This window comes from Podarcis filfolensis (assembly GCF_964270895.1).
Source record: "Podarcis filfolensis genome assembly, chromosome: 15".
Classification (NCBI taxonomy): Eukaryota; Metazoa; Chordata; class Lepidosauria; order Squamata; family Lacertidae; genus Podarcis; species Podarcis filfolensis.
In genome coordinates this window covers 40770527-40797702 of record NC_139618.1, presented here as the reverse complement: position 1 = coordinate 40797702, position 27176 = coordinate 40770527, and the positions used below count along the sequence as shown (strand labels likewise).

The following is a 27176-nucleotide window of genomic DNA, read 5'->3' as shown; positions in this document are numbered from 1 at the left end:
GGGGTGAGTGAAGAACAAAAGGGGAATAAAGATCTACATCAGGAAGAAGGGTGGGAGGAAACCAGCAGCACCTCCTATTCACCAAGAACGCTGGCAAGGAGTAGGCAGATGCAGCCTCCAACAACCTTAGCTGTTGCTGCCACCGCAGCAGCAGCAGAGGGGGATATATTCCTTGGAGGCCAGATCTGCTGGCCCTGTGGCTCCTGCCGCTTGAGGTGGTCCCTCACCTTGTTTCATGGATGGGTCAACTCTGAGTGTACCTCTAATTGTTGGATACTAGGGGCAAACTAGTGCTGTGCCAAGATCTGTCTTCTGGTTTCTCAAAGGTTTTCTTCCTCTGTGAAAGAGGCTTCCATTTATGTACCTCATGGGCACTTTAGAACTTCATTGGAATTTTGGTTGGTCTTCAGTGTGGCATAAACCTGTTCTCTGACAGGTGGCCAAGGGTAGCGTATGTGTTTTTCTTTCCATCAAAAATTTCTCCAGCACTCTACAGCCTTTTTGGTTGCCCTCACTTTCCATTCCATCCCATGGAATAAGTTACATCATGATGTTTGGTTGAAGTGCAGACTCCCAAGAAGGCTGCAGAGTGCAGATCACTGGTGGGATGCTTTACAGAATGAAAGATGAGACACTCACAATGACCCCTTGGCCACTTGCATCCCATGAGAATTTCACCAACTTTTTATCTCCCCTTTGATAATTTTCAGGTGAAATTTCTTTTTTCCATTAGTTAATGGAGAATGGTCAGGGGGGAAACGCAGGAGACATTTTCTGGCACAGGGCTAGAGAGAGCACTAGATGAATCTTCATCATGTTCCACCCAAGCTTTTCCTTCACCATGAATCATTCATCTACTTTAAAATATACCTACTGTAGCTCTCAGTGACTCCTGATACCAGTTGAATGATTCCCGACTACTTTAATAATGGTATGTTGGTTTTATTGTATATTGAATTCGTTTTGAATTGCTGTTTTGTATTGAGTTGTTTTATCGTATTCTACCTTGGCATTATTGGAACCACCACAACAACATATTTTACCAACGAAAAGCTGCTTAGCATTATGGATAAGAAATTGTTCTTTAATCGAGACATAGCTCCACTCAAATCTCATGCCGAAAATAGACCACTGCCAAGCATGCTTTATACTGAAGAGTTAAAAGTCCATGATTTTTGTGTTTTGTTTTGTTTTTTTAAAAAAAGGAAGCGGACATTCCTCTATAGTCTCCAGCTCCCAGGCCCTCCCCCTTTCACCAGCCAACAGCTTTCCCCCAGTGAGCATTTCCTGGGTCATGGAGGGTGACCCTTTCCATCTGGAATCAATCAGTCAACTCCTGACAACTTCCTGAAACACCTCACTCCATTTCCTGTTCTCTCCCCCTTCTCCTTTCCCCCCTCGTTCGCTTCACTCTTCAAAACTGCAGGCCGCAGCAACTTAATGTTAGAGGGTCAGGCACAGTTAGACTCCAAAACACTACACAAGAAAACCTTTGACCTTCAGAAATCTTTACATCTTAGCTAAACAAATCAAGGTCAATATTTCTTACCATTATCTTGTTAACCATTTAGGTGCTTTCCCCCTCCCTTCTTTTGCCAATGCCCTCCTGGTGGCATATCCATCAATACCACTTGTTCACCCATTATCATAAAACATGACATGCTTTTGTTTTCTTTAAGGGTATTTAAGGCTGGTGAAAGGCATTGGACTGACATCCCTGGAGATCTAGGTCTGTTAGTATAACTGTTGAACACCATGGGCAAGTATCGCTTGTATAGCTAAGCAAGATGTCAGGCTAAGGCCTTCCTGAAAGACACTTTTCTAGTTTGGGTTTGCTTTTGCCAGCCAAGGTTAAACACTGGTGGCATGAATTTCATTCTTGTGTTGTAAATATACACTTAATACAGGGGCTGAGTGGATCTGCCTTCACCTTTGCTCAAGTATTCTCTTCTCTCTCACTTGCACTTTACAGTTGCATCCAAGAGTGTGTATCCCATTACAAGTTATCTGTTCACACTTACCTGTTCATTACTTGCTGGTTTTAAGATTAAAATAAGTCTATGCATGCAGCAGAATGAGGTTGTAATCGGGTGATCAGGGTCTAAGAGGGTATAGTTGCTTGTCTCTCTCTCGAGTTAATCGCCAACATTATTCTCTAAATAATGGGACCTCACAGGTGTCTGTTTTGGTCCTTAAAATTTCTTCTTCTTTCTGCAAAGCATGTAGGAATCACTCATTTATTTGCTCCCAGACTGATTGCCACACAGGCACCTGAATTTGCTATTAGTGGGGACCACTGTGAGAACCAGCACTAATTGAAATATAATGGTATCATGAATGTACTCCAAGGATATTCTTCTGCTAGATTTGTTCTGAGGTTTGTGTTCCCAATGAGTGTCCAGAATTTGTGCAACCTATCTCATCCCTCAGTGAAATGGTGGGGGTGGAATCCTGTTATGGTTCCAAGAGAGGGGTGGGGATCCTTTATAGCACTGGACATCTGGAAATAATACGAAATTCATGATGTACTTTCCCTTATAACTGCTCAGTTACACTAACATATTTTTCTAGTTTGGCAAAAGTTGCTATGCTATTAAATTTTTAATATTTATTATTGTTATTTTCATCATGGAAAGAAGAAAAACAAGTCACAGCAGCCTTCCATTCTGCTCTCTCTTTCCATTCAGACAAGCTTCCCGAAGTTATCCATTGGGGTTCCAGTGTGAATGGAGGAGAAAAACTGACTAATGAATTTGTCTTTGTGAGTGTGCACCAATTTAGTTAACAGGGATTACCTCATTGTTAATACTGCCTAATCACTGAAACTGATATTTCTCCTTGCTTCTGTCACTGCTCTCTCTTGACAAAGAAAAGTGGCAGGACCAGGAGGCTTAGGAGGTTAGCAGTGAGTCCCCTTTCTGGGGTGTGGACCTCAGCAAAAGCCTGATGGTGCCAACCCTGCCAGTGAAGATTGAACCAGAAAAGGACATCCAGTTTGTTAAACATAGAAAAGTTTTATATGCATAAAATGATATGGTTTGAATGCATTGCATTTTAAATGCTATGAAATAATTGATGACTCATCAATTATTGGAATCCTAGAGATCTTTAACAGGAGGAGATGAATCCTGAAAAGTCAGTTGCAGCAGTAGCAGAAGCAAAAGCTCTGTGATGGTGATACAAGTATGTTACTCAGGATCTCTCTCTGGGAACAGAGAGAGGAAACTTTATTGAACTTTATTAAGGACTAAAAAGAATATGGAATGACATTGCTTAAGAGCAATGTGTTACTTTGTATTATGTAACATTTATTTGTAACTGTTTTCCAGTAAATCTTTGAAACTCATCCTTGTGGTGAAGAGCAAATTCATTTCTACTCTACACAAAGTCCAGATCAGGGATTCCACTTGCAACTACTCTAACACAGTTCTGGCTCATTCCTTGTTTCTGCCTTCGGTTGCCCTTTGAGCTAGACCTTTAGCTTGCTTCCCCAGCCTTGTCATCTGGCTTGCCCTATAGAAGTATCCCACAGTTCCTGATTCGGAGCTCCTGGCTAACCTCATGCTGCTGCCAATGGCAAAGCTATGCCAGCCACAGTTTCTCAGACTAACTTACATCAGAGGAAGACATCAGGTGTGCCATAGTGAGCTCCTTGCTAGAATAATATATACATAAACTACAGTGTGGGTGTTGTGAAAGCGCTACATGTTTTGAAAGTGACTGTGCAGAAAGAATGGGAAGATTCTGTCTCTTCAGCCAATTTGTGTGAATAAATGGGTGGAGGAAACTTTTTAATATATGTATCTATAATGTTGAATCAAGTGACAGTGAGAACACTTTAAGGGGTTTGTGATATTCATTCCAGATTATTAAGTCTGTAGTAAGAGAATACAGTCGTACCTTGGTTGACGAATGCCTTGTGAGTCGAACGTTTTGGCTCCCAAACGCCGCAAACCCGGAAGTGAGTGTTCCAGTTTGCAAACGTTCTTTGGAACCCAAACGTCCAACGTGGCTCCCTGCAGCCAATTGGAAGCTGCTCCTTGGTTTCTGAATGTTTTGGAAGTCAAACAGACTTCCAGAATGGATTCCGTTCGACTTCTGAGGTACAACTGTGTAACAGAATGTAATTTTCACTGCTGTGAAACATGGCCAGAGAGGAGCTGAATACATTGAGAAAATGTATTCAGTCTCAAAAATCTCAAGCTTGCAAAAATCTATTATACGCCCAATAATAAATGCTGGAAATGTAAGGAAACTGAAGGTACTTTCTACCACCTTTGGTGGACGTGCCCAAGGATCAAGGCCTTCTGGGAAATGATCTATAATGAAATCAAGAAGGTACTTAAGTGTACCTTTCATAAGAAACCAGAGGCCTTTCTCCTGGGCATGGTAGGCCAATTGGTGTCAAGGAAAGATAGGACGTTTTTTATGTATGCTACAACAGCAGCAAGAGTTCTTTTAGCAAAGTATTGGAAGACACAAGAACTACCCACGCTGGAAGAGTGGCAGACGAAGGTGATAGACTATATGGGACTGGCTGAGATGACTGGCAGAATCCGTGACCAAGGAAAAGAGACGGTGGAAGAAGATTGGAAGAAATTCAAAACTTATCTTAAGAACTGTTGTAAAATTAATGAGTGCTAAAATGTTATGGGTAATGTAAAACAGAATTGCAGTGACAAATAATTGGGTAAGAGAAAAAGGATTAAAGAAAGTGAATTATAAGTAATTGAAATTAGGGGTTGCTGGAAAAGTTTAAAACAGGGATGCAGAAAAGGGAGGTATGGGGAAGTCGTTGAAATAAGGTTTAAGAAAAAGAGGTTATGAAATTATATGTGTTTGTATGTTTGTTTGTGTATTGTCAGTTGTGTTGTGTTTTGATATATGCTGGAAAATTAATAAAAAAATTATTTTTAAAAAAAAGAAAAAGAAAAATCTGTCTCCACAGAGCTTTCAAATATGCCTAAGCAGTTTAAAGGATCAGAACTAGATTAATTTAACAACTTGCAGGAAATGTATTTTGCCCCTCCCCCCTCCCAAATTAGAACCACGAAGGAGGAAAAATAAATTATTTGGGATATCTACAAGATTTGCTCCTGGGCCATATATGTGTGTTGCTGTACATACAGACCTCTGGAGTGGGCAGACTGTCCCATTCTGTTCCAACCATCCCACATATGCAAGGAAGTGTCCATTCAGATAAGCTAGATCCATATGGAGGAGCTACTCATGCATAATATTGTAATAAATCAATGAATTCGGGGAACTATTCATCCCAGTGTGCCTCAATCTACAAATGCTCGTGTAATTACAGTGAGTGTGATTTTTTAAGATTCATTAAGGGGACACGAGTCATTCAAGTATAGGTCATGTCCATAGATTTCAGTGGGTCTACTCTGTGTAGAACTTTGTTGGATACAACCAGGAAATTATACATCCTATTCTCAAAGACGCATCCTAGAAATAGTCGACTACCCTTTTTATCATTCAATATCAATGCATTTGTGATATTTCCAATTAATTTGATGAAACAATGCCTTGTTAGAAAAAGGGGAGGGGGTTTCCACAAAACAATGTCACATCACTGACCACTTCTCATGGTAAAGCTACAACACAGAATGACTCTGGCTGGAGAACTGCATTGCAAAATTCCAAGATGGGTGAGTTTAGAAGGACGGCCGTGCTCCAGTTCATGTACTGTTTGGGAAAGTGCAAAAATGTGAACTGATTTTCTCCCTGGACATGTACTGGCACCTAAAAAGCTTTGTGCCATATCTACATCAGTTACCTTCAAACAGAGGGTTCCCTTCTGACAGCGTTTCTAATACTATACAAGGTTACATGAGCACCCTACCACATATATATGACCCTTCTATAACCTGTACATGATCTAGCATAGAGATAAAATTCACTCAGATCTTTTTGTTCCCCTCACCTACTTTTCTGTTTCTAAAACTTAATTAAATCAAGAGTTTGAAGAAACACCCCCCTTTATTCCTTCATTCTGCATGTACAATGCCTGTATCTTGTTTTAACAAATCTGAGATGGTCTTACATTTTTAGGATTGACACGTGTCCGTTGTAACCTAAATCGTAATCTCTGGCATTTTAATTATCTTTTGCTGATATAGGGCATATGGAAGAAGTTGGATGAAAGATAAAAGAGCATGCATTTTGGGGGCTGCAAAAACATTACTGATATTTTGAGATGATCTTCACACTAAAAACACTCTTATCAGCATCTGTGTGAAACCCTTCAGAAGAGAATAAGTTTTAGTATTTTTTCGCATTCTTTAATAGACCATATAGAGTTTTAATGTGGGATCCAGGAATCTCTGGGCACCTACAGTGCATAATGAGTAGTAGTGGAAGGAGCTCAGAAAAAATACTGAAAGAGTACAGAAAAAAATACAGAAAGAAAAAATACCATATTCACCATCGCATTTTTAAAATTCTCTCACAAGGAGGGAATTAAACAAGGAACACTTAAAGATCGATTTCCCCTTGCAATCTGAAATGGTACCAGTTATGTTGCGAGGACGGGTTTTGAAGCTATAGTCAAGGGCCCCATCCAGAAGAAGGAGCACGCAGATCCTCAGTGTAGCAGAAATGATTTAACACATTTTGAAGTAAAGTAACACACATTTAAACTGAAAGTGGTGGCCTCAGAAGACCATTAAGTCCAATGCAGCTGTGCTGAGGAATTGTACAATCTATTCTACCACCTCCAGACTTTACCACCTCATTTCACTCCATGTGTACACAAATCCTTAACTAATTCCTCTTCAGATTTCAATCCAAGTTCTGAGTCTCAAACTTTAATAAATCAAAAGTACCCATACTATTCATGCAACTTTATTGGGGGCTGGGGGTGACAAAATGTTACAACAGATGCAACATTCAAGGTTAAAAGTGATTTTTTTTCAAGTCAGTAGAACATTGTATTCTCAGTGCTTGGCACACATGGGCTGCAACCGAAGTGTCTGCAACTATAGTGGTAAATAAGAAGGCAAGACACAAGGCAGGGTGATCTGGGTCATATTTATTCATTTTCACACAAAATATCTGTTGTAGGGAACCATAGTAAGAGATTCTAACTGCTCACAAACAATGGTGGTTGAGCCAATGCTGCGAGGGCTGAGGGGTAGTATTTCATCTACCCCCTCATTGAAGCCTCATCTTTTCAGGTGAGAAGGGAAACCTTCCTGTTACACTCCCTTCCAAGGCCCCATAACTCTAGGTGTATGCTACAGGTTGGCCCCCAAAAGGCCCCTGACAACAAGCACCACAGCTCTGAAGGCCAGTTGTGAAATTATACTCTTAAAGGTATCTGAGGGTCAGGGGCAATATTTTCCCCTCTGTATTTGTCACATGCAGCACTGTTTCCATTCCGCTGCTTGAGAGGACACAGCCCTGGTTGGAAATTGCATAGCATCCATAGTAGTGTCTGCCATAAAGGCTTGTGCCTGAGGAAGTTTAGAAGTAGTTTGACGCTGAAGTATTGCATCTGGGGGAAGGGAGTGCCAGAGGTCCTCGAGCCACACAACGCATGCGCGTGCATAAGAAGATGCTGCTGCACAAGATGCTCTTATAGATAAGGTAGCCATATCATGGATCTTACGGAGTGCAAATTTCCTGTCTGTCAAAAACTACATTATCCATCTTGTTATCTGCTGTGGTGAAATTAAGTAACTTATAAAAGTTAAGTTGTTATTCCACCCTATTCATTTCAATGCAAAGGAAATACAATGCAAATAGCAGGAAGATGTAAATCAGTTATGTGCATATCATTTGTGGGCAAAAAGCAAAAACAACAGTGAATATATATTTGCTGGTTTGATTTCTGTCTTGGCAGGAAACAGATACAGTCGTACCTTGGAAGTCAAACAGAATCTGTTCGGGAAGTCCGTTCAACTTCCAAAATGTTTGGAAACCAAGGAGCGGCTTCTGATTGGCTGCTGGAAGCTCCTGCAGCCAATCAGAAGCCATGTAAGCCATGTTGGGTGTTTGGGTTCCAAAAAACATTTGCAAACCAGAAAACTCACTTCTGGATTTGTGGCGTTCGGGAGCCAAAATGTTCAACTCTCAAGGCGTTCAGGATCCAAGGTACGACTGTAAGTGAACATTGGCCATATCCACTCTGAGTTTTGAAACTGAAGAGGCCAAAGGAGGGATAGAACAGGTTTAAATAGCTTTATGCCCTCCTCCACCCTGGTTGATGCAGAGACTTCCCTTTCTCAAAGTGATTACCAAAGGCCATTTGCTGCTGCAGACACTGTAAGAGAATCAGGAGTGGAATTCCAGAAGATAGCCTGGGAACACCACAATCTGTACAGAATGTTGTGGCCACAGACTTGTCTAAACCATACCATGATGGTTTGGTACCAGATTCGATTTACAGAATAAACCCTCTCTCTCCAGGTTGAAAGCTAACCTGCTGGGTTGTTTTTCTTTAAGAAGCAACCCTGTTTCCTACCCCAGCACCCTTAAAACCACCTGCAGCAAGGCTGTGTGTTTACTCTTTCATTATGTTTGCTCAGTTATCAAGCTACAGTAGCAGAATCAAATGGAGAGTGGTTAGGCTCGAGGCATTATAGTGGTATGTGGAGAACTGCTGTGAATTTGTTACGTCTGCACACAGCCTTAAACAATTACAGCGTGGAAAGGAAAGAGAAAGAGAGATGAGATTTAGTGCCTGTGTCTCCTCAGCCCCCTCCTCCTCCTTCTCTCCCCCCCTCCATGTTTCCAACTTGACACACTTCACCTCCTTCTGTGTTTTTATTAGCTGGTATTCTCAATACATCAGCGACAGCTATGATGAAACCAGTGGCAGATTTTCCTGCAAAGCAGCTGGGTCATTGTCCCATGGGCCTTGTTGCCTTTACCATGCAAGATCTTTAAAGTGACCATGCCTGGATCAGCTGCCGTTTTGAAAGCACTTGAATGGACAATTCTGAGCATGTTAAAGTGTGTGTGTGTTTGCGTGTGTGTGGGTTGGACTTGCACATGGCTCACAGACAGAGCTACTTTGAAAAATTCAGAGACAGCTACCAATCATGAACACAGTCCCTGCTATGGGCAGTTGTACATGCAAGTGCCTTGCTTTGGGGTGTCAAATCAAATATACATCACCAGTTGGCAGGGTACATCACCTCCCCTCCTGGGCATTCAGAAGGGGGAAGTGGGGGAAGCAAGGATTAAATACGACAAATGCAGGGAAAACTTTAACAATATATGATGGGGTTTATCATTTACTGTCATCTCATTTATTACCCACGGTGTCAGTGACGAGGAACGGAAGTGAAAAGACAGACAACTTACTTAACAGAGAATCCCATAACACTTACCTGGAACCGCCGCATATCTCGAGGGTTCCCGGCTGTTTTCAAACAATTCTGATTGCACTTGAGGAAGAATTTTAAGAAGAATCTGTAGGGGGAAAGAGAGAGCGTGTGTGACATCTTCCACTTTAAAAAATGGTGTCTGTTATTATTTACTTGCTTTGTGCGGATGTGATTGTGCCTTGTGGCAGAATCCACCGGGAGAGATCAACAGAGTGTTTTAAAAGCATGCTGTCAATTAAAACAGATTAAAATGACATTTCTTGTGGAATTTATTTGCCCTGCAAAGAAATACCTAGTGCTATTAGAAACCAGAGATCTTAAAAAACAAAACAAAAAACTTTTAGCTCACAGACAAGCAAGGCAAAATACAGTAGGTGAAGCTTCCAACGTGAGGACAGAGGCAAGAACAGTTGCATTGGGAATTTGAAGCAATAAAACAAAAAGAAAGAATAAAGATAATAGACAGAATTTCCCCCCATAAAAAACCCTGAAAGTATTTGTGTACTCATGAATGCAACTCTGTAATTTATATCTCTTTATCTGGGTCTAAGTGACATTCACACATTATGTGGATGCGAAACTGGGATTTGCATGAAATTCAGAGGAGCTGAAGCCAATCCTGGTGTTTTCATAAGTGTATGCAGAGCTTTTCTATATATATATATATATATATATATATATATATATATATATATATATACCTAGTTATATATAGAAATACCTAATATATATATATATATATATATATATATATATATATATATATATATAGAAAAAGAGGTCTAGAACTTGTTGAACCCACCCAAAGCTGTTGAGCTTTTTTAATGGGGGCCCATTATTCAAAATTCAAAATGAAACACTGGGCAACGTAGCACTACAAAGCTGCCAGAACGCAAGAAAGCGGTGCCAGCTGAAAAAAGCCCTGAGTGTATGTATATGATAAATATGTTTGCAGGGGCTGTACCTCAATGGTAGACCCCATGCTTTGGATGCACATGGGCTCAGATTGAATCCTCAACATCTCAACAAGAGGATCTCAGCACCAGTTCTGGAAAAGATCTCTTTCTGAGATCAACTGCTGGTCATGATAGACCAAGGCTGGAGAACCTTTGGCCTTCCAGATGCTGATGGTCAGGGATGATAGGTGTTGTAGTCCAACAACATTTGGGGGGTTGTCACAGGCTCTCCCCATCCCTGTGGCAGACAATACTGAGACAAAGGACTAAAGGTCTGTTTAAGTGTCAGGCAATGTTATGTGGTGATCTCATCCATACAATACATTTTTAGTTATATACTTTTAAAAGTGAAGAAGCCATAATGAGGTCAAACATGGTGAAGTGGACAGAATTTTGAGTTTTGACGTGGAGGGACACGGGGCCAAATTCCTACTCAGCTCATCAACCTTACTGAATAGCCTTGGGCAATTCTCTCTCAGTTTAGATTATTTTATAAAATTGCTGGGAGCTTACATAAAATATGAAATTCATGTAAGAGCCATTCACAGAGCCCCCCCCCCAAAGCATGGAGGAGGGAGGGGGACAGCCTGATATACAGGCATTAAGCAGAACATCAGCACACAACACTTGAATGTACAGAGACCTTCCACACTGATGTTCCAATCAGCACATGATCAGCTGGGATGTTTGCAGACATTCTGATGAGGCCAGCGAGTGTGGTCCAACACAAAGGCCAATGTGACCTTCTTGTTTAAAATCCTCATCTGCTGTAATGCTCACACAGGTTGACCATGGGGAAGTCTCTACCTGTCTGCCTAATTTATCTTCCAGGGGTGCTGGGGTAAAATGATGAGGGAGTGAAGAACAATGTGTAGTATCCTCAGATCTCCAGGAGAACAGAAATGCAATTTATAAATATGAATGGGGAAACATTCCACATCACATATTTTTCATCACACTGGAAAGTATTAGAAAAAGTAATATTTGCAGGACATAGCAATAAATAGATTATTTATTTATTTTGAATACTTGCATCCTAGTTTATAGCCTTGAGAGGCTTACAAAAGACTCCCACAAAAAAAAAATCCAAACACAAGTCTGTTATCCAGAACAAAAACAACATGGCATCCCTTCAATATCCTATAGGTGGCATTTAATTTACTTCTGTGTTTTACCAACAGGTAAGTGATGAGTTTGTTTGTTTACCACACTGTAATCTTTATATCTATATACTGTATATGGACTGTAAGTTGAGTGATTAATGTGCATAACAACTGGCTATTGTGCACATTCACCAGGCTTCATGGAGAATGTGCACACAATCCTTCCACAAGGAGGGAATTGTGTACATTTCTGGATCAATAAACATAATCTTCAAGGGCCCTTGAGATTTGTGCATATATTGACTGAATTTTGTACAGGGCTGTGCGACTTGCCAGTAGGGGGGCAGCCTGTAACGTATTCCCAGAGTTATGGTGCACTGGGAGGGAGCAGCCCAGGAAGGCTGAAAGGCTGAAGGACTTAGTATCCCAAACAGATCTCTTAAGTGAAAATAAATAATTGTAGCCCAGTTACTCAACCTTGTTCCTTGCCTCTCTATTTACCACCATGGTTACAGATTCTTCTATTGCAGTCTATGTGTTCCCAGCACTGAAAATGCAATGTTTTACTGACTTGAAAAATTCAGTTTTACCTTTGAATATTGCATCTATCGTGACATGTTGTGCCTTCCTCCAACCACCCACCAAACCTGAATGAATAGCATGGGTACCTTTAATTTATTAAAGTTTGAGAGATAGAACTTGATTTGAAATCTGAAAAGGGATTGGTTAAGGCCTGGTCTACACGTGGAGTGAAACGAGTTGGTAAAATGTGGAAGTGGTAGAATAGACTGTACAATTCAACAGAGTAGTTAGGTAATGCCAGTCAGGGCAAAGGTGGGGAGAGGGGAAAGGGAAATTGCTTCGAGAGCAGGGCTAAGCTGGCCTCTTAACAACACACCCGAGAGCCCTGCTGCTACGGCCACTAGCATGGCAGCATGCAAATCTACCTAATTCTCCCTTCCCCAAAACAATACATGAACTAAAACACAATTAACCTTCACAATTCACACTGCTTCATGTTTTAGTGGATGTAGTGCTCCAACCCAAAAAAGGGGGATTTAAAGTGTTTATATTGAAGAAGCATAGTATTAAAGACAAAAAACAAAAACACAAAACCATATATTTGTGAAAGTAACATGGAAATGTGGATGTTGCCTGAAAAAAATGTGTCTATTAAGAGAAATGCACATTTAAATGCCGAGAAACATTCATGAGGTTTTTTTTTTCAAAGAATAAAATAAAGTAAATCACCAATTCTTAGGGAAATGTAGCAAACTAAATTTAAGATTGGAAAAACCAGAAAGTGAAATTAGAATCGACCTATTTGCCCATCTGCAGTCGTGGCCACTCAAACAGTGCAGCAAGAATCGTGAGGATTCCTATCCAGCAGGACGACAATCTGTCCCAGGACCAAGCAACCTACAATAGGTTATTCACAGTGGATCATTTTAGCCTTTGGAATTAATATTTTTAGGAGTGGGCTTTTTTTAGTTGCTAATGTGCATTATTTCACTTGCTTCAAAATGGTGTGAGCCAGCTCTGTTTTGTTTCTGCTGAGTGGGACCCTGGACTCCTGCCCTCAAAGTCCTCCCTCAACAGCATCAACAGTTATACAATTTGGCCTGCACTATATATGTGCTATGGAAAAATCACGAAACTGGCACCACATCTGGATATGCTCAAGCAGATGTAAATGTCACCTAAAAATCGGGGGGTGGGGGGTGGAACAGAGAAAATTAATTACAGATTTTGGGATGTAACTATCCATTTTTCAAAGCTGCCCAACTGATACAGTCATAAATATATTAGGTCCACACTCAAAATACTCAAAAAGAAGAGAAAATTTTAAACATGCTCAGGAACACATGGATGTTTCCATATTTTGGGACTCGGGGGCACAAGATGTACAAATCAAAATGAAACACTGGGCAGGTGAGATGTACAACGAGGTTACAGAATAAATAGTAGATCTCTTTGTGATCTATTATTCTATGCTACATTAGATATTTTTGTGTACAGCTGCTGGAGAATGGGAAAACAAAAGGTTCCTAAATATATTTTCAGAGTTTATACCATCCAAACACAAAAATGAGAATGGCTCTGTTCATGGATAGATGAATCTGTCAGTTTCAGTTTCTCCTATTTCTGGTCTCAAATTTAGTTCTGCAGCAATTTGCAATAATAATAAAAACTCATGAAAAGTATCCATCATGTGATTTTCTAATATACACATGTTTGGCATGGCATTTTGACTAGCATGTAAGTTTCTCAAAACCATTTCTTCTAACACAATGCATTTTTGTATGTGACTTTCACTAACATTCACATTTTTGTTAACTGGTTGGTTAAAGATCTGCATCGCAAAATTCAGAGAAATGTGAATTTCGAGGGATAATTGTGTTTCAGTTATGTATTGGTTTGTGATGTGTGAATTAAGTAATTTCTCATTATATTGCAAACAAAACTGAGTTTCTCCACCATCACTAGGTCTGTCTGTGATCTATCTAGCTTTGTTTCAGCTGGAAACATTTTCTGTTCTCGGTGTGTGTGTGTGTGTGTGTGTGTGTGTGTGTGTGTTTGCCCTGGTATCCTAGTAGTACATCTAAATTGCAGTGTTGAGGGAGGAACCCACAGATTTAACTGGGACACGGAAAATTCATGAAGGCTGCAGGACAAAATAAAATGCATTCATATAAGGGTTGAATAGTTGCGGAGAGGGGCGGGAGTTGAAAGTCAGCTGGGAACACAATGAGCAATTTATTTATTTATTTCCCTTGCTGAGTGCTTTTCTAAAAAAAAAAAAAACCCAGCTTTTGCAGTAAGTTAAAGTCCCAGGTGAGCTAGGCCTAGTTCCCTTTCTGTTACTATGACAACGAATTTTTACCGCAGTCCCAAAGTCCCTCCAGAACTCACACATTCATGCCTTGAATTAGAACTTTAAAGAAGAAAGATGTATATTTTTCCCAAGGTTTACCAACAAGAAAAACAAGCAATAGAAATATAAGGCAAAAAACATATCGCCCCCCCTCCAAAACATACACACCAGTGTTACATCTCCAATAAAACCGTAGTTTTGCCAACTTCAAAAATTGTGGGTTCTTTTTACCAACAGACAAAGGAAATATTTAGAGATCCAATTCATTTCCAACAGCAAATAATAAACAACAAAAGAATGGGGAGTGTGGGAAAATCATTAAACTGATGAGATATTAATATCACCTAAAATGTTCTTGAAAATACCAATGGTTTTTTTAAACTTTATTAACAGATTTTGTATTTTGTATTTTTTTTTTAAGTTGGTGACTTTCTCAATGGGATTACTAAAAAGCAAGGTCATTTTTTCCTTCCTGCCATGTCTGTACTAACTTCCCTTTGTGGCTAATGCAGAGGATCCAAACCTCTTTGTCTGATGGATATTGAAGTATACACACACAAACTCCTGGCTACTGTCAATTAACTCCATTGCTAAATTTAAGTTGGCCCCAAACAGGGCAGCTTTTGTGAACAAATAGATCAGGGACAACTGACGTGGTGCCCTCTAGCTGTTCTTGGACTACAACTTCCATAATCCCTAACCAGCATGGCTGATGATCAGGGTTGATGGGAGTTATAGTCCAGTGCTATCTGGAGGGCACCTCATTGGCTAGCTCAGAAACAGACTGCGAGTAGATAATGGCAAATGTTGGCCCTTGGCAAATATATAGCTATCCACATTACGTACTAAAAGAGATGCAAAAATTGCAATTCACCCTATGGTAGAGTTACAAACTCTGAGGGTTTATAAACCCAAAATTTCATAAAAATTTCATTTTTTATGTTTGATCCCAAATCTTACATTGTGCAAGAGAATGAGTGAAATCTTAAAGAACTAATCGTCCCTCCTAGACAAAATTTTCCCTAAGATTCCCTGATGGGGGAAAGCCTGCATCCCAGGATGGCCTTGTGGCTTGTGGATCTTCTGCTGTTGCGGCCTAGATTAAAAAGAGGGGGGTTTGCAATTCTAGGACCCAGCAACTAATGGCAGCATTTTGCTTTCTCTGACTTGGAGGCTGAGCTCCAATGTATGAAGAGAGAGAGGATGGAGCTGAGGGTGGGGAGAAGAGACAGAGTGTCTGCTTCTTCCACTGATCCATATTGTTCATGAACAAATGCAATCTTTTTTGAAAACACTTTTTAATACAATATTGGACCTTTGAGCATGCCTCACACTCATTTGGATGAATGGTTTAACTAATAAAGTATTCATTCAGTCTTAAATTGATATGCCTCTCAAAATGATGTCAGGCGGATTCCAGAGTGACTCACTCTGGAACAATCCAAAACAACAAAATCCAAACAATGATAACAACACATTTCAAAAGAACAGCCATAGCCAACAAGATTCAGAGAGCAGGTCAATTTGCAGCATAAATTCTAATAAACAGAGGAACAAAGAAACAAACCAGTTCATCAAATAAGATCCAGTGACCTTTGAAGTATTTTTTTAAAAAAAATCTTTCCCCATTTTCCTAAGGACTGTGTAGGACCAAACTTCATGAGTCAGCCTAGAAAGCAATTTCTAGAGTAGGTGCCACCACTGATAAAGCCCTATACTTTTTTGGTCTGAACAAAGTATTTAGAGCAGGACTTTCCCTGTACACATGGGGGAAGAGGAGGAACATACGGGAGAAGTCAGTCACGGGTATGACTGTTTATGTCGGCCTTCACCAACCTGGTGCCCTCCAGACATTGCTGCACAGCTTCCACCAACCCTGATTATTGGCCATGCTGGCTGAAGCGGATAAGAATTGTATCCCAAAACATCTGGAAAGCTGGTAGAGGAACATTTTGAGGTGGCAGCTTCCTTCTGACATCCTCCTTCAATTGTTTGCTAAATAGATGCACAGACCCACAAGCCTGTCTGCATGATACAACAGTGACATCTCAGTCTCGGCCCAGAAGTCCATAACAAGAATGTGTGCTATTGATACAAGAATGCATTGAAATGCAAAAGTTATGAGATACTAAATGTGATATATTTTTGTTGGAACCATGGTATAGGGAAGGAAAGAGTGCAATCTGTCCTTCTCACTTCTATGGGCATCTAGTTGCTGAGGCTTTCCCATGGCTACTTACATCATTAGAAATGTGCACATCTCTCTATGCAATTAATTTGTTGCGTTGTTTTCCATGGGAAATGGGGGCAAACTAGATGTGACATCATGCAGTCACATCTAGTTTGGCCCCATTTCCCATGGAAAACAACACAACAAATTAATTGCATAGAGAGATGAAACACTGTGGGTGGGGTAGACAGGGTCTAATCACATATCGGCTGCCCTGAAAGCAAGGCAGTGAGTGTGGATTCTGCCATACAAAAGATGTTACAGCTGTCTTCCATCTGTTTTCAGTTGAACCAGTCTCTAACTAACTGCATGACCATAGACCTCTCAGCATCACACTCTAACCAACTGAGCAGTTTCTTTAAATCTGACTGTACCCTAGTCATTTGGAGAGTGGTGTCTGATATTTGGAGCAAATGGGTAGTGGTTGTGGGGCCAAACGCTAAACCCTTACTCATCTATATATTACCATCCCATGGATGGGCGGATCCAGAATTGGCCTCCACAGTCACATATGGACATACTGTTAAAACCGTATTCTTGGAAGACAATCTTGCTCAGCTACGAGTGATCGCCAAAGAAAGTCCATCCCACCCTCCAGTTCCAACATGATTTAGGCAAAACCAGGTCACCAAAGGGCAGCTCCACATCATACATTTAAAGCACTTCCCCAAAAGAATCTTGGGGACTGTACTTTTTCCCTTACAGAGCTACAATTCCCACTTCCCTTAAGACATGAATCTGCTCAATGGCAGAGCACATGGCTGGTGCCAGCAGGGAGACCAACAGGAGGTGGAACCAGATCCATGGGAAGACATGCCCAACTAATCTGAACTTTGTCCCTGGCCTCCTTGCTATTAGGTTGCCCAAGGGCAACACTATGAGGGAGAAAGCTTAGAGCCAGTGTCAGCCCCTGGACAAGTTGTAGGTAAGAAGAGGGTCGACTGAGGGCAAGCTGAGGCAGCGCAGAGCCCCTGTTGCCCAAATAGATCAGCCTCAGTTGCACACTGTGCATTCAGAAGGTTCCAGGTTCAGTCCCTGGTGTCTCAAGCTATGGCTAGGAAAGATCCCTGTGTGGAAACTTGCAGAGGTGGACTAGATCACCTCCTAAGTAAGGCAGCTTCCTGAATTCCTGTGCATATTTCCGTGGGAAGGTGCCAAAGCTGTGTAAATAGACACAGTTCAAATGAAGTTCATGGCTAGCTGGAGCTCCTTATGGAGCAAGTGAGCTGCTCAAGCATATGCAGCCCTTATGGTAACAAAGACAATAACAGCACCATACACACTTATATCAAGTTGCCGCCCCATAAGTGTGTTGAGTGTGCTTTCTTAGAAACATCTTCAAAGTCCTGAATTGCAAAGCAATGGTTCCCCACCATTTCAACATCAGCCTCTCAACCTCTTCACAAACAAACACTACACCCTAAATCACAAGGAATGTTTAGCATTTCAGCTTCAATGGGTCATTGCCTACACTCAGCCTTATTATGGCTGCTTTATTTGCTTTAAACCCCAGTAGAAACATTAAAGTGCCTAATTTTCTTCCTTTGGCTTTAAACTTCTTTAAATACTCACATATGCTCAAGATTGTGTGTGTGTCTGTGTGTGTGTGTATCCCCTTTAGTTGAACCATGTCACTCATTCCTTCCCCTCCTTTCAGATATTTTCTAGTCAGTCTCTAATGATAACTAAGCAGCCATATAAAAGAGTTCTGTGCTGTCTTTTATATATACCCAGATATTTTACATGCTTGCATCTGCTAAAGGCATTAATATTTATGGAGGTATTACAATAAAAATGACTTCGGGAGAGAGGAAGCAAAAAGGAGGCAGAGCTTAACACCACAGAAGTATGATTTAGGAGCAATGGGGGAGCCACAGAATGGGTTTTCCTGGTTTTTATATAATTAGAAAGCGGCTTTCACAACTTTTCCTAGACAAAATTCACACAGGCATTCAACAGGGACTCCAATGGCTACTTGGCCCATGCTTGGCTTCACATAAGGATATTTTCAGCCATGACTCAAACTCTTGCTGCCACATGTGGAAGGCCAGCATATTGTAGTACAGGAGTAAAGAACTTGTGAACCTCCAGATGTTGATGGACTACCGTTCCCATCATTCCTCTGACATAAAGCTGGCTGGGGCAGATGGTCAGATGGAGTTCAATAACATCTGGAAAGCCACGGGTTCCTCTCCCCATGCTGTAGTAGACAGCAATGCAACCAAAGGATCTTTCTCCCCACCCTTTCTCTTTCAGGCCATAAACCTGTTTTGGGCTGTTCCACTTTAGACCACAAGTCTAAATGCTACATGGGGTGGAAGGATTCACCATAAGCAGGCCCTCCACGCACCCCAATTTTCCAGGGACAAACCCAGATTTTCAGAAGCTGTCCCAATTTCTGCTTTGTCCCTATTTTCATCAGATAAATGTTGTGAGGGTATCGAGTTATGCAACCCCCCCAAGCCAGGGAGATAAGTAGCTATACAAACTTTAGAAGACATCTGAAGGCAGCCCTGTATAGTTTTATTATGTTTTTATATATGTTGGAAGCTGCCCAGAGTGACTGAGGCAACCCAGTCAGATGGCTGAAATAATAATAATAATAATAATAATAATAATAATAATAATAATAATGGAATAGGACATCCCTATTTTCATTGGAGAAATATTGGGTGCTATGCATGAGGACTGGGCTCAATGATTTCCGTGCTCTTTTTTCCCTTTTTCTGAATTTATGGATGTGGTTGGGGGAATACCAAAAGCGGCAAGCTGCACTTTCAGGGGGTAGGGCAAAATTCTTGTACTTTTCACTAGGATGGAGAACTGACTATTAATATGCATCAGCAAAGTTTTTAATATTTTTCTCCCTTCCCCCCAAGAGCTCTTCAAAGTAATTCAAGCCCTTTGGCACCCTACATTGTTGTTGTTGTTGTTGCTGCTGCTGCTGTTATTATTTGCAAATTTAACAACAGCAAACCCCAATAAAACCCATAATCAGTTCACAATCTGAATGCAATAGCCCTAAGTGCATACATCTTAAGTTAGACATATAATATAAGCCTTCCAAACATCCAGTAACGTATTCACACAAAGCTGTTATCTGCATGGAATATGTTCAAAGGCTTCAAGGGCTATCAGGTCCTCAGACCCTTGTGTAACAGAACAGCATTCTGCCTTTGCCTCCTAAATAGTTATTAAGTCACTAAGAATATATTCAAGGGACAGAGAGAAAATCAACAGCACATTATGAATCAACTCATTTCCATATAGCTATTTTAATTGCCCTGGAAACAACATCAGAAAAAATAGTAGTCTTGCTTCCAGAAGAAAATCTGAGCATTGGCATTGCCAACTGGGAGGTCAGCAAGATAGAGAGACTTATTCCAATACCATCATGCAAAGGATGGAGACAACAAATTGGGGTGTTTTGATGCAAACTTCCTCTGTCTTTAAGCATTCCAGAATCTAGACACAGCCCCCCCACACCTCAACTTGGACAATTATGTTTGTTTGTTTTCCTGTCTTTTTTCTCCTCTCACCATCAGCATGTATTATTATCAGGACACAGTCGCAAGGTTACCAAAGCTATTTTTCAGGTGCCGCAGTCCATACCTTCTAACACTTGACAGATGAAAATAGTTTACCCTTGGCATTACATTATGTGAGCAAGCAGCTCAGATGGCCCACAGTGAGTGAGGAATAAAGCCGCTTTCAGAGGGGTCCAGCAACATGATCCCATCTGGCTTGTGAGATCTGATAGAGCAGACCTCAAACATAAGAATAATCTCCGACACAAATACTTCCATGGTGTTTTATTTCATGTGCATCTCTCATCACTCCTCAAAAAAGAAAAAAAGAAAAAAAGTCTCAGAGGAAAATTTGGGGATTCACACAATGAGAGTTGTGCGAAATGGAACAATTCTACTCCGTGATCATTTTGAGATTCCAGCATCGAGTGGTTCCACTGTGGTTAAATCTGGATAGAAACTAGGGATTAAAAAAGAGGAAAGAACAAATACTAGGAATATGCTATTCCTCCCCCCTCAACCCCCCAAACATTCAGTTGCATTCAATCCTAATCCTACTCAGAGTAGACCCACTAAAATAAATGGCACTCACTAAGTAATGTACATTATTTTCAATCCGTCTACTCAGGGTAAAACTTGGTTGGATACAACCCTTCTTCTTTTTTTGGGGGGGGACTGCATTTTTTCTATTCCACCAGTTCATATTGATTTCAGTAGGGAAACTGAAAGAGGTTAAAGTCCAGAAAATGCCTGGCTGGGGGGCAAACAGCAATCTACCGCTGCTGATCCTTGGGGAAAGAAATCTTTAGTGGTGAGTTGCTGTCTGCTGTACCATCAATCATTTTGGAAGCTGAAATCCTATATATCAGGGTAGCCAATGTGGTACTCTCCAGATGTGGTTGATCTGCACCTCCCCTCATCCCTGACCATAGGCCATGATGGCTGGGGCTGATGGGAGATGAAGTCTTGCAGAACAGGTGAGGTCCCTACAGACTGGAGGTGGGCAAATGCTGTTCCCATCTTCAAAGGGGGGCGGAGAGAAGACCCAGGTAACTACTGACCAGTGAGCATGACATTGATACCAGGGAAGGTTCTAGAATAATTCAGATAATTGTGTTTGTGTGTGTGTGTGTGCACGCGCTCGCTGTTTCGGGTTTGTGCATGTGCACAGTTGGGCAGTGTTAGAAACTGAGATATGAAAGCTAGGAGCTAAAGGGCACCGTAAACCTAGGTTATGGGCGCAACAACGGAATGTCTAGGTGCTTTTTCTATATAACAAGAATACAAACCTGAAAATGAGTGAACTGAGGCTAAAATATCATGTTCATTTTTCACATGGTCAAGTCCTTCCCCTGCCCACCCCTCTAACATTCTCAAGAGGGTTTTAATCTGAAGTCTTAGGCGCAGTACTGCACCCAGAGCTAAGAATCTGCTGACGCTAATGAAATTCCCTGTCACATAATGCACCTAGAACAATGGGGGTGTGATGGCCTGGGATTTGGACTCAGAGGCTGAACCTGAGGAATCCCAGCCTGCACAGGAGTCCCCGCCTCCAGAACCAGCTGAGCCGGGGCTGGGGCTTGAGCCTGAAGGGTCCTCACCTGTGCTGGATCCTCAGGTGCAGGCACCAGCTGAGTCTGCTCTGGCTCCTGAGCTGATGGAGGACCCATTGCCTGCAGGTGCTCACTCTCAGCCCCGTCAGGGGAAGAGGAGGTTGCCTCTGGGTCCGGTAACCCTCCAGCCTCTCCTGAGCTGCAGAGGCTCAGGGCAGAGAGGCGGAGGGAACTAAGTTCCTGCAGGAGGAGTGCTCGCCTCCAGGCCAGGAGAGGCGAGTCACCTGTGGATCGGGGCCGCCCTATGCCTCAGGGCAGATAAAAGCCAGCCAGCCCAGTCCCAGGTTGCGGGAGCAACATTGTTGGTAGCCAGTTCCTGCCTGCACCCTGTCCTGCTCTTCTGCCAGAGTTCCTGACCTCACCTGACTCCCTGCCTTGGACCCCACTTCAGCTTTGACGGACAGCCTCCATACTGCACCCTCAACCTTCAGACTGGACTCGGACCTTGCTGCATGGTTAACCCACGGGACCAGCACAGGGAGTTTCAAACACTGAAGTTGGGTGTGTGTGCACATGTACATTAGCAGGATATTTTACACATGCTTACATGGTGTGTGTGTGTGTGTGTGTGTGTGTGTGTGTGTGTGTGTGTGTGGTTTCAAGGTGGTGTGAGTGATGCCAAAAACAGCTTATCAGGTTTACAAATGTGACTGTGGGTCTAAAATATTTAGTAACCTCTGGTCTAATTACTGCGCCACACTGTCATATTCCATAATTAGAGGCATTGTGCATAGCATCCAGCAGATGGCTCTTTCTGAAAATACTGGAGTACTAGCAAAATTCTCACTTCAAACTTGAAAGCGCACCATATTATTTTGCCAGTAGATGCTGCCATATATTTTAATAAGACAGGAAAACCTTTGTAACTGCTCAAAACTTCATCAAACCAATGAAAGTGTATCTTTCCTGACAAGTCTGAATAAAATACAACAGTAGTTTTTGACAAAATGGGAAAGAAATATATGAAAAAACTGAGTAAAAATATTAATATGTCACATTTCAGTTGTACCTGCGGCAATTTTTATCAGATTGGTTTTCAATTTGGGACATTCATAGAACTCATCAATTAGATGAATCAGGTTTTTGGTGTCATTTCTATAAGTTTCAGAAAAATGATTCTTATAATTGTGGAACATCATCATCATTATTATTTTGACTATTTGCCTTAATTCTTATGCTCCTTTAATACCTTGAAATGAAGATGAGTTCAACAACAGGCTGTGTTATAATTGCTCCAGTGGATCAACACCTTTCATATTATAGCATTTATCATATCTAGTAGGGAGTAGGGAATTGTGGCCCTCCAGATGTTATTGGACTACAACTCCCATCAGCCCGAGCAGCATGTTAATCTGGAGGCTTCCCTATTTCTAACTTAAAGTTTGAAATAAATATTCACATTCAACATACCTGGTTTAGATTAGAACTGAAATGTTGACTGTTCAAATGCTTAATCCAGGGATCCTCCAGATGTTATTGGACTTCACTAACATCATCCCTGACCATTGGTCATGCTGGTTGGAGCTAATGAGAATTGGAGTCTAACAACATCTAGAGCACTGCAGGTTCCTCATCCCTGGACCAATCATTTCATTAATGAAGTTTGACCAAAGTACTGACATAAACTGTTAATGAAAAGAACCATCTCAAGAGAAGCATTCCTGTTTGCCTTTCTCACATGGGAGGGGATGCCTCTTTTGATGGTTTAATCAGTTTTGCCTTCTGCATCCCTGTGTGAGAGAGAACCAGTCTCAGCCCTAGAATCAGCCTTTGCATTCCATCAACAACTAGAAATATACAAACAAAGCATTTTTTAAAAAAAATTGCAGGGTTTTTTTTTAATGTGGGAGAACGTTCAATATGTAGTGTTCTTCTTCCCCTTTTTCCTTTCATCCACCATCTATTTTCTAACATAGCAATTATACAAAACTACAACTGCTTACTGCTTACATCCCAGCTCCAAAGACAGTCATTTGCTACTCTCACACTCACTAGGAACCAAATGATCTCCAAGGAAAGCCACCTTGTTTTGTACTCCAATGAAAATCTGGCACCATTAATAAAAATAATAATTGAACTCTATGGGCTGGGGTTGAAAATAAAACACTACCCTAACAGTGCAATTGTAATTGCAGTTGTTATTCCAAAAAGTCTTCGGAGAGATCTTTGCAAATTGCAATATGAGCAGCTTTCCTTTCTCCTCAGTTTCCCCTCCCCTTATTCTCTCCTTCTCCCCTCCCCTCCCCACCCACAAAAAAGCCAGCTTGAAAAAAATGGATGAGAATTATAGCAGGGGTAGCCTATGTGGTGTGGCCCGGCTGTTATAGACACTGGGTCATATCCAACTAGCTTCTCTTCAGAGTTGACCAGTTGAAATTAATTTCAGCAGGGTTGCTCTGTGTGGGACTAGCATTGGCAACAACCCTACCATTCCCATATGCTTGACCACTGACCAGACCAGCCACAGTTAATGGGAGAAGAGGTTCACAACATCTGGAACACACCCCATTGATTATCCCTGATCTATGCATACCCAAAGATTCTAACACAGTTTTGTCGCAATGTCCTATAAGTAAAGGAAGGCCTCACGTATGCATGCTCAGGTAGGAATAAAATGGCAGAGTCTTGAAGTGGTAGAAGTATGAAGGAACCCAGATGCAGACAGGAAAAACTGAGAGGTGAAAAGTGGGGGAGAGGGGATCCAGCCACTGATAATGTTCTGGGTGCTATTATCCCAAGGCCATTTTCTTTGTGAAATTCAGGTAAGGAATTCAGGGTTAAGGCACAAGCTCACATCCTCTCTTTGTCTTATAGAAAAACGTATAATCAGATACCTTCCCACATGCTGCATAGGTAGAATGAAATGTTTGGATTTAGAAAGAAACTCTGCTTGTTAGTTAATACCTTGATATCTTCATTCAGTGCTGACATGCCTGAATTGAATGCAGTACATACTGTATGTGCACAGCAGAATTCTACACTTCAGTAGTAAATGGCAAATCTACCCATACTCCTGTTTTCAAGGTGGAAAAGTAAGGTGCAAAATACACTGTAGTACAATACCTGCTTTGAATGCTGAGATATCATAGTGATCTACAGAAAGCTTTGGTTTGCACATTCAGGACACAATTCTACACTCCAAGTTCAAACACTAGTACAACCTGCATATGCATTCTCAAATGACTCAGGAAAGATGTAAAACAAACCATAATGCAACACATCCTTGATCACAATGAAACTCAGTATGTTTTGACCTGAACACAATTGGTCTCATACAACTGTATACCTTATTTGTCGGGGTGGGGGCTATTTAATTGTATTCTACTGCAAGTGGCAGCAGCATCGGTATTGGAAGCCTGGCCACCATTTCTCAACCTCTGCGATGTTCTCAACTGAGTATCATTCCAGTGCAGGTGGGGGGGGGGCACAGATTTGGCCACCATTGGATCCTGAAGAATTCCAACAAAAATGGGAGCAGAAATTGCTGGTATTCACTCATTTGTCCCACATATGGAATGGAACTCAATCCAGTGGATACAATCATGTTTGCTGTTGTTGTTTTCAATCTGCAAAGGATACATTGTTGATGACATTCATCACCTTTGCATTGTGTTTCCTTTGCACTGAAATGAATGGTGTGAAATAACATCGCTACAGTGGACAGTGAGATGAATAGTTTTTGTCAGAAGCTAAACTGCAGCAGAACAGAAACAGCACTGCATGCAGGGAACACAAGCTGCAATGAAAATTGATGCCTTACATCCTATCACACACACACACACACACACACACGGTGGCAAATATTTGGAGAAATTCTAGCAGGTGAGAAAAATAAAAAATCTCAGGAGGGAAAATGTCTTCTGAGGAACTTTGGCACAGTTCCCATGTATATGTCTATTCCATCCTCTATATCAGTTAAAGGATCAGGTTAGCAGCTGATGGGAGACATATTTGCTTGAGATCTTGCAGAATGGCTCCGTGTGTGTGTGTGTGTGTGAGAGAGAGAGAGAGAGAGAGAGAGAGAGAGAGAGAGAGAGAGAGAGATGTAGATAGATAAAACACTGGGCTGGATGGACCAAAAATAACACAGTTTCGTATGTTCCTATATTCCCTGTCAGAAGTTCAAACATTAATTTCTGTGCCTATTTCAATGTGGGGAGGCAGGATGCAAAAACCCATTGTTATGAGATACCTGAAATGAAGCCTCATGAATCCTACAATTTCCTAATGCAAAGCCTTATTTCAGACTCAAGATTATTGGGGCAATTATTACTCCTTTGCATCCCCCATTCCCAAGGCAAGACCAATTACCAACAGACACATTCATCCTCAACAGAGCCCAGTCATTCCTGTGACTTTGGAGCAAATCCCCCTTTCTCCCCCACATCTCTGTGGAAGGCTGCGCACTGAACACCAATTACACCACTAGCCTTTTCCTTTCCTTTTCATCCTTTTTTTTTTTTTTTTTTTTGCTGTTGACTGGTCCACTGGTTTTTACTATTGCTGCCAGATGGTAGAGGCCAACCCGATTAAAAAAAACAAACACCCTCTGCTATTTAATTCCAAACTTGGTAATAACTTTCCTGTAACTCTCAGAGAGGAGGAGGAGGAGGCAGCAGTGGCATGAACATTCAAGAGACAGAATCAAGGTTAGGAACCTATTTTACACCTGCCAGAGCAGATAACACTCAGATAAGGGCTTTCACTCCTACACAAGCCAGGAGCCCTACTAGTCCCTAAACTGCAGTTGCGTGAAAGGAAACGTACATTAATTTGCTAAGAGAGCCAATTTACAATCAAGCACCTTGGGTCCACATACCTTTTCCCCTTCATCTCAAAGGTCTGTTCAGTTGGTGTTTTTACACCTATTGCACTGGCGTGTCTTAGTCGCTGGCGATGACCTTGAGTTTGAACACTGATGTAACATTAGACTCCAATGACAGATTTATAGAGTGGCAGATATGGGTGCCTACCTCTTCCCTAAGACAGGACGGCATCCCATGTTTGTTAGCATCATTAAACTAAAACTGACTTTTCACCTGCTCCCATACCATATGCAGCTGCAAATTTTTAAATTAAAACTATGAAGCCATGCATAAATTTACATATATTACAGACTAGCCTCTCCATTTAACATGCAAATGTACGCCAATGTTTCAGAACACCTTCTGTCGCTAATTAATTTGCTGAATTATAATTAGACTAATCCTGCATAATTAATAAGCACAGATTTTTTTTTAATTTGTAAGCATCTTGATGAGATCATTCACTTCCTTCTATAAACTGCTAAGTAAGTGTTAAAAAAAAATCAACCCCGGTAAGAACATATGTGAGAAAAGCATGTTTGATACTGCATACAAATTCAAACAAGCGGGAAAGATAGAGGTAAATCAAGATCAATTTAGGAATCGCACTTCAGGAAATAAGAGACCGCCGGTGAATTATTTGCAAGGACAGGGATAAATGTTCTATTTGTTACCAAGAAGTTCCTCCTTGGTACATTCAGCCCACTGGATTTTTCCTCAAGC

At 41.3% G+C, this 27176-nt stretch overlaps 2 protein-coding genes across 3 annotated transcripts in view; both read right to left on the bottom strand.

Annotated features, from left to right (window-relative positions):
- LOC310750701 (uncharacterized protein) overlaps positions 1–27176 on the bottom strand; it is a 735887-nt gene that overhangs the window by 77374 nt on the left and 631337 nt on the right. The window lies entirely within an intron of this gene.
- EBF2 (EBF transcription factor 2) overlaps positions 1–27176 on the bottom strand; it is a 254019-nt gene that overhangs the window by 68150 nt on the left and 158693 nt on the right. For both annotated transcript variants that reach the window (XM_083588712.1, XM_083588711.1), the window contains exon 7: positions 9348–9429. In XM_083588712.1, the coding sequence (XP_083444838.1) occupies positions 9348–9429 (82 nt within the window). The remainder of the gene's footprint in view (positions 1–9347; positions 9430–27176) is intronic.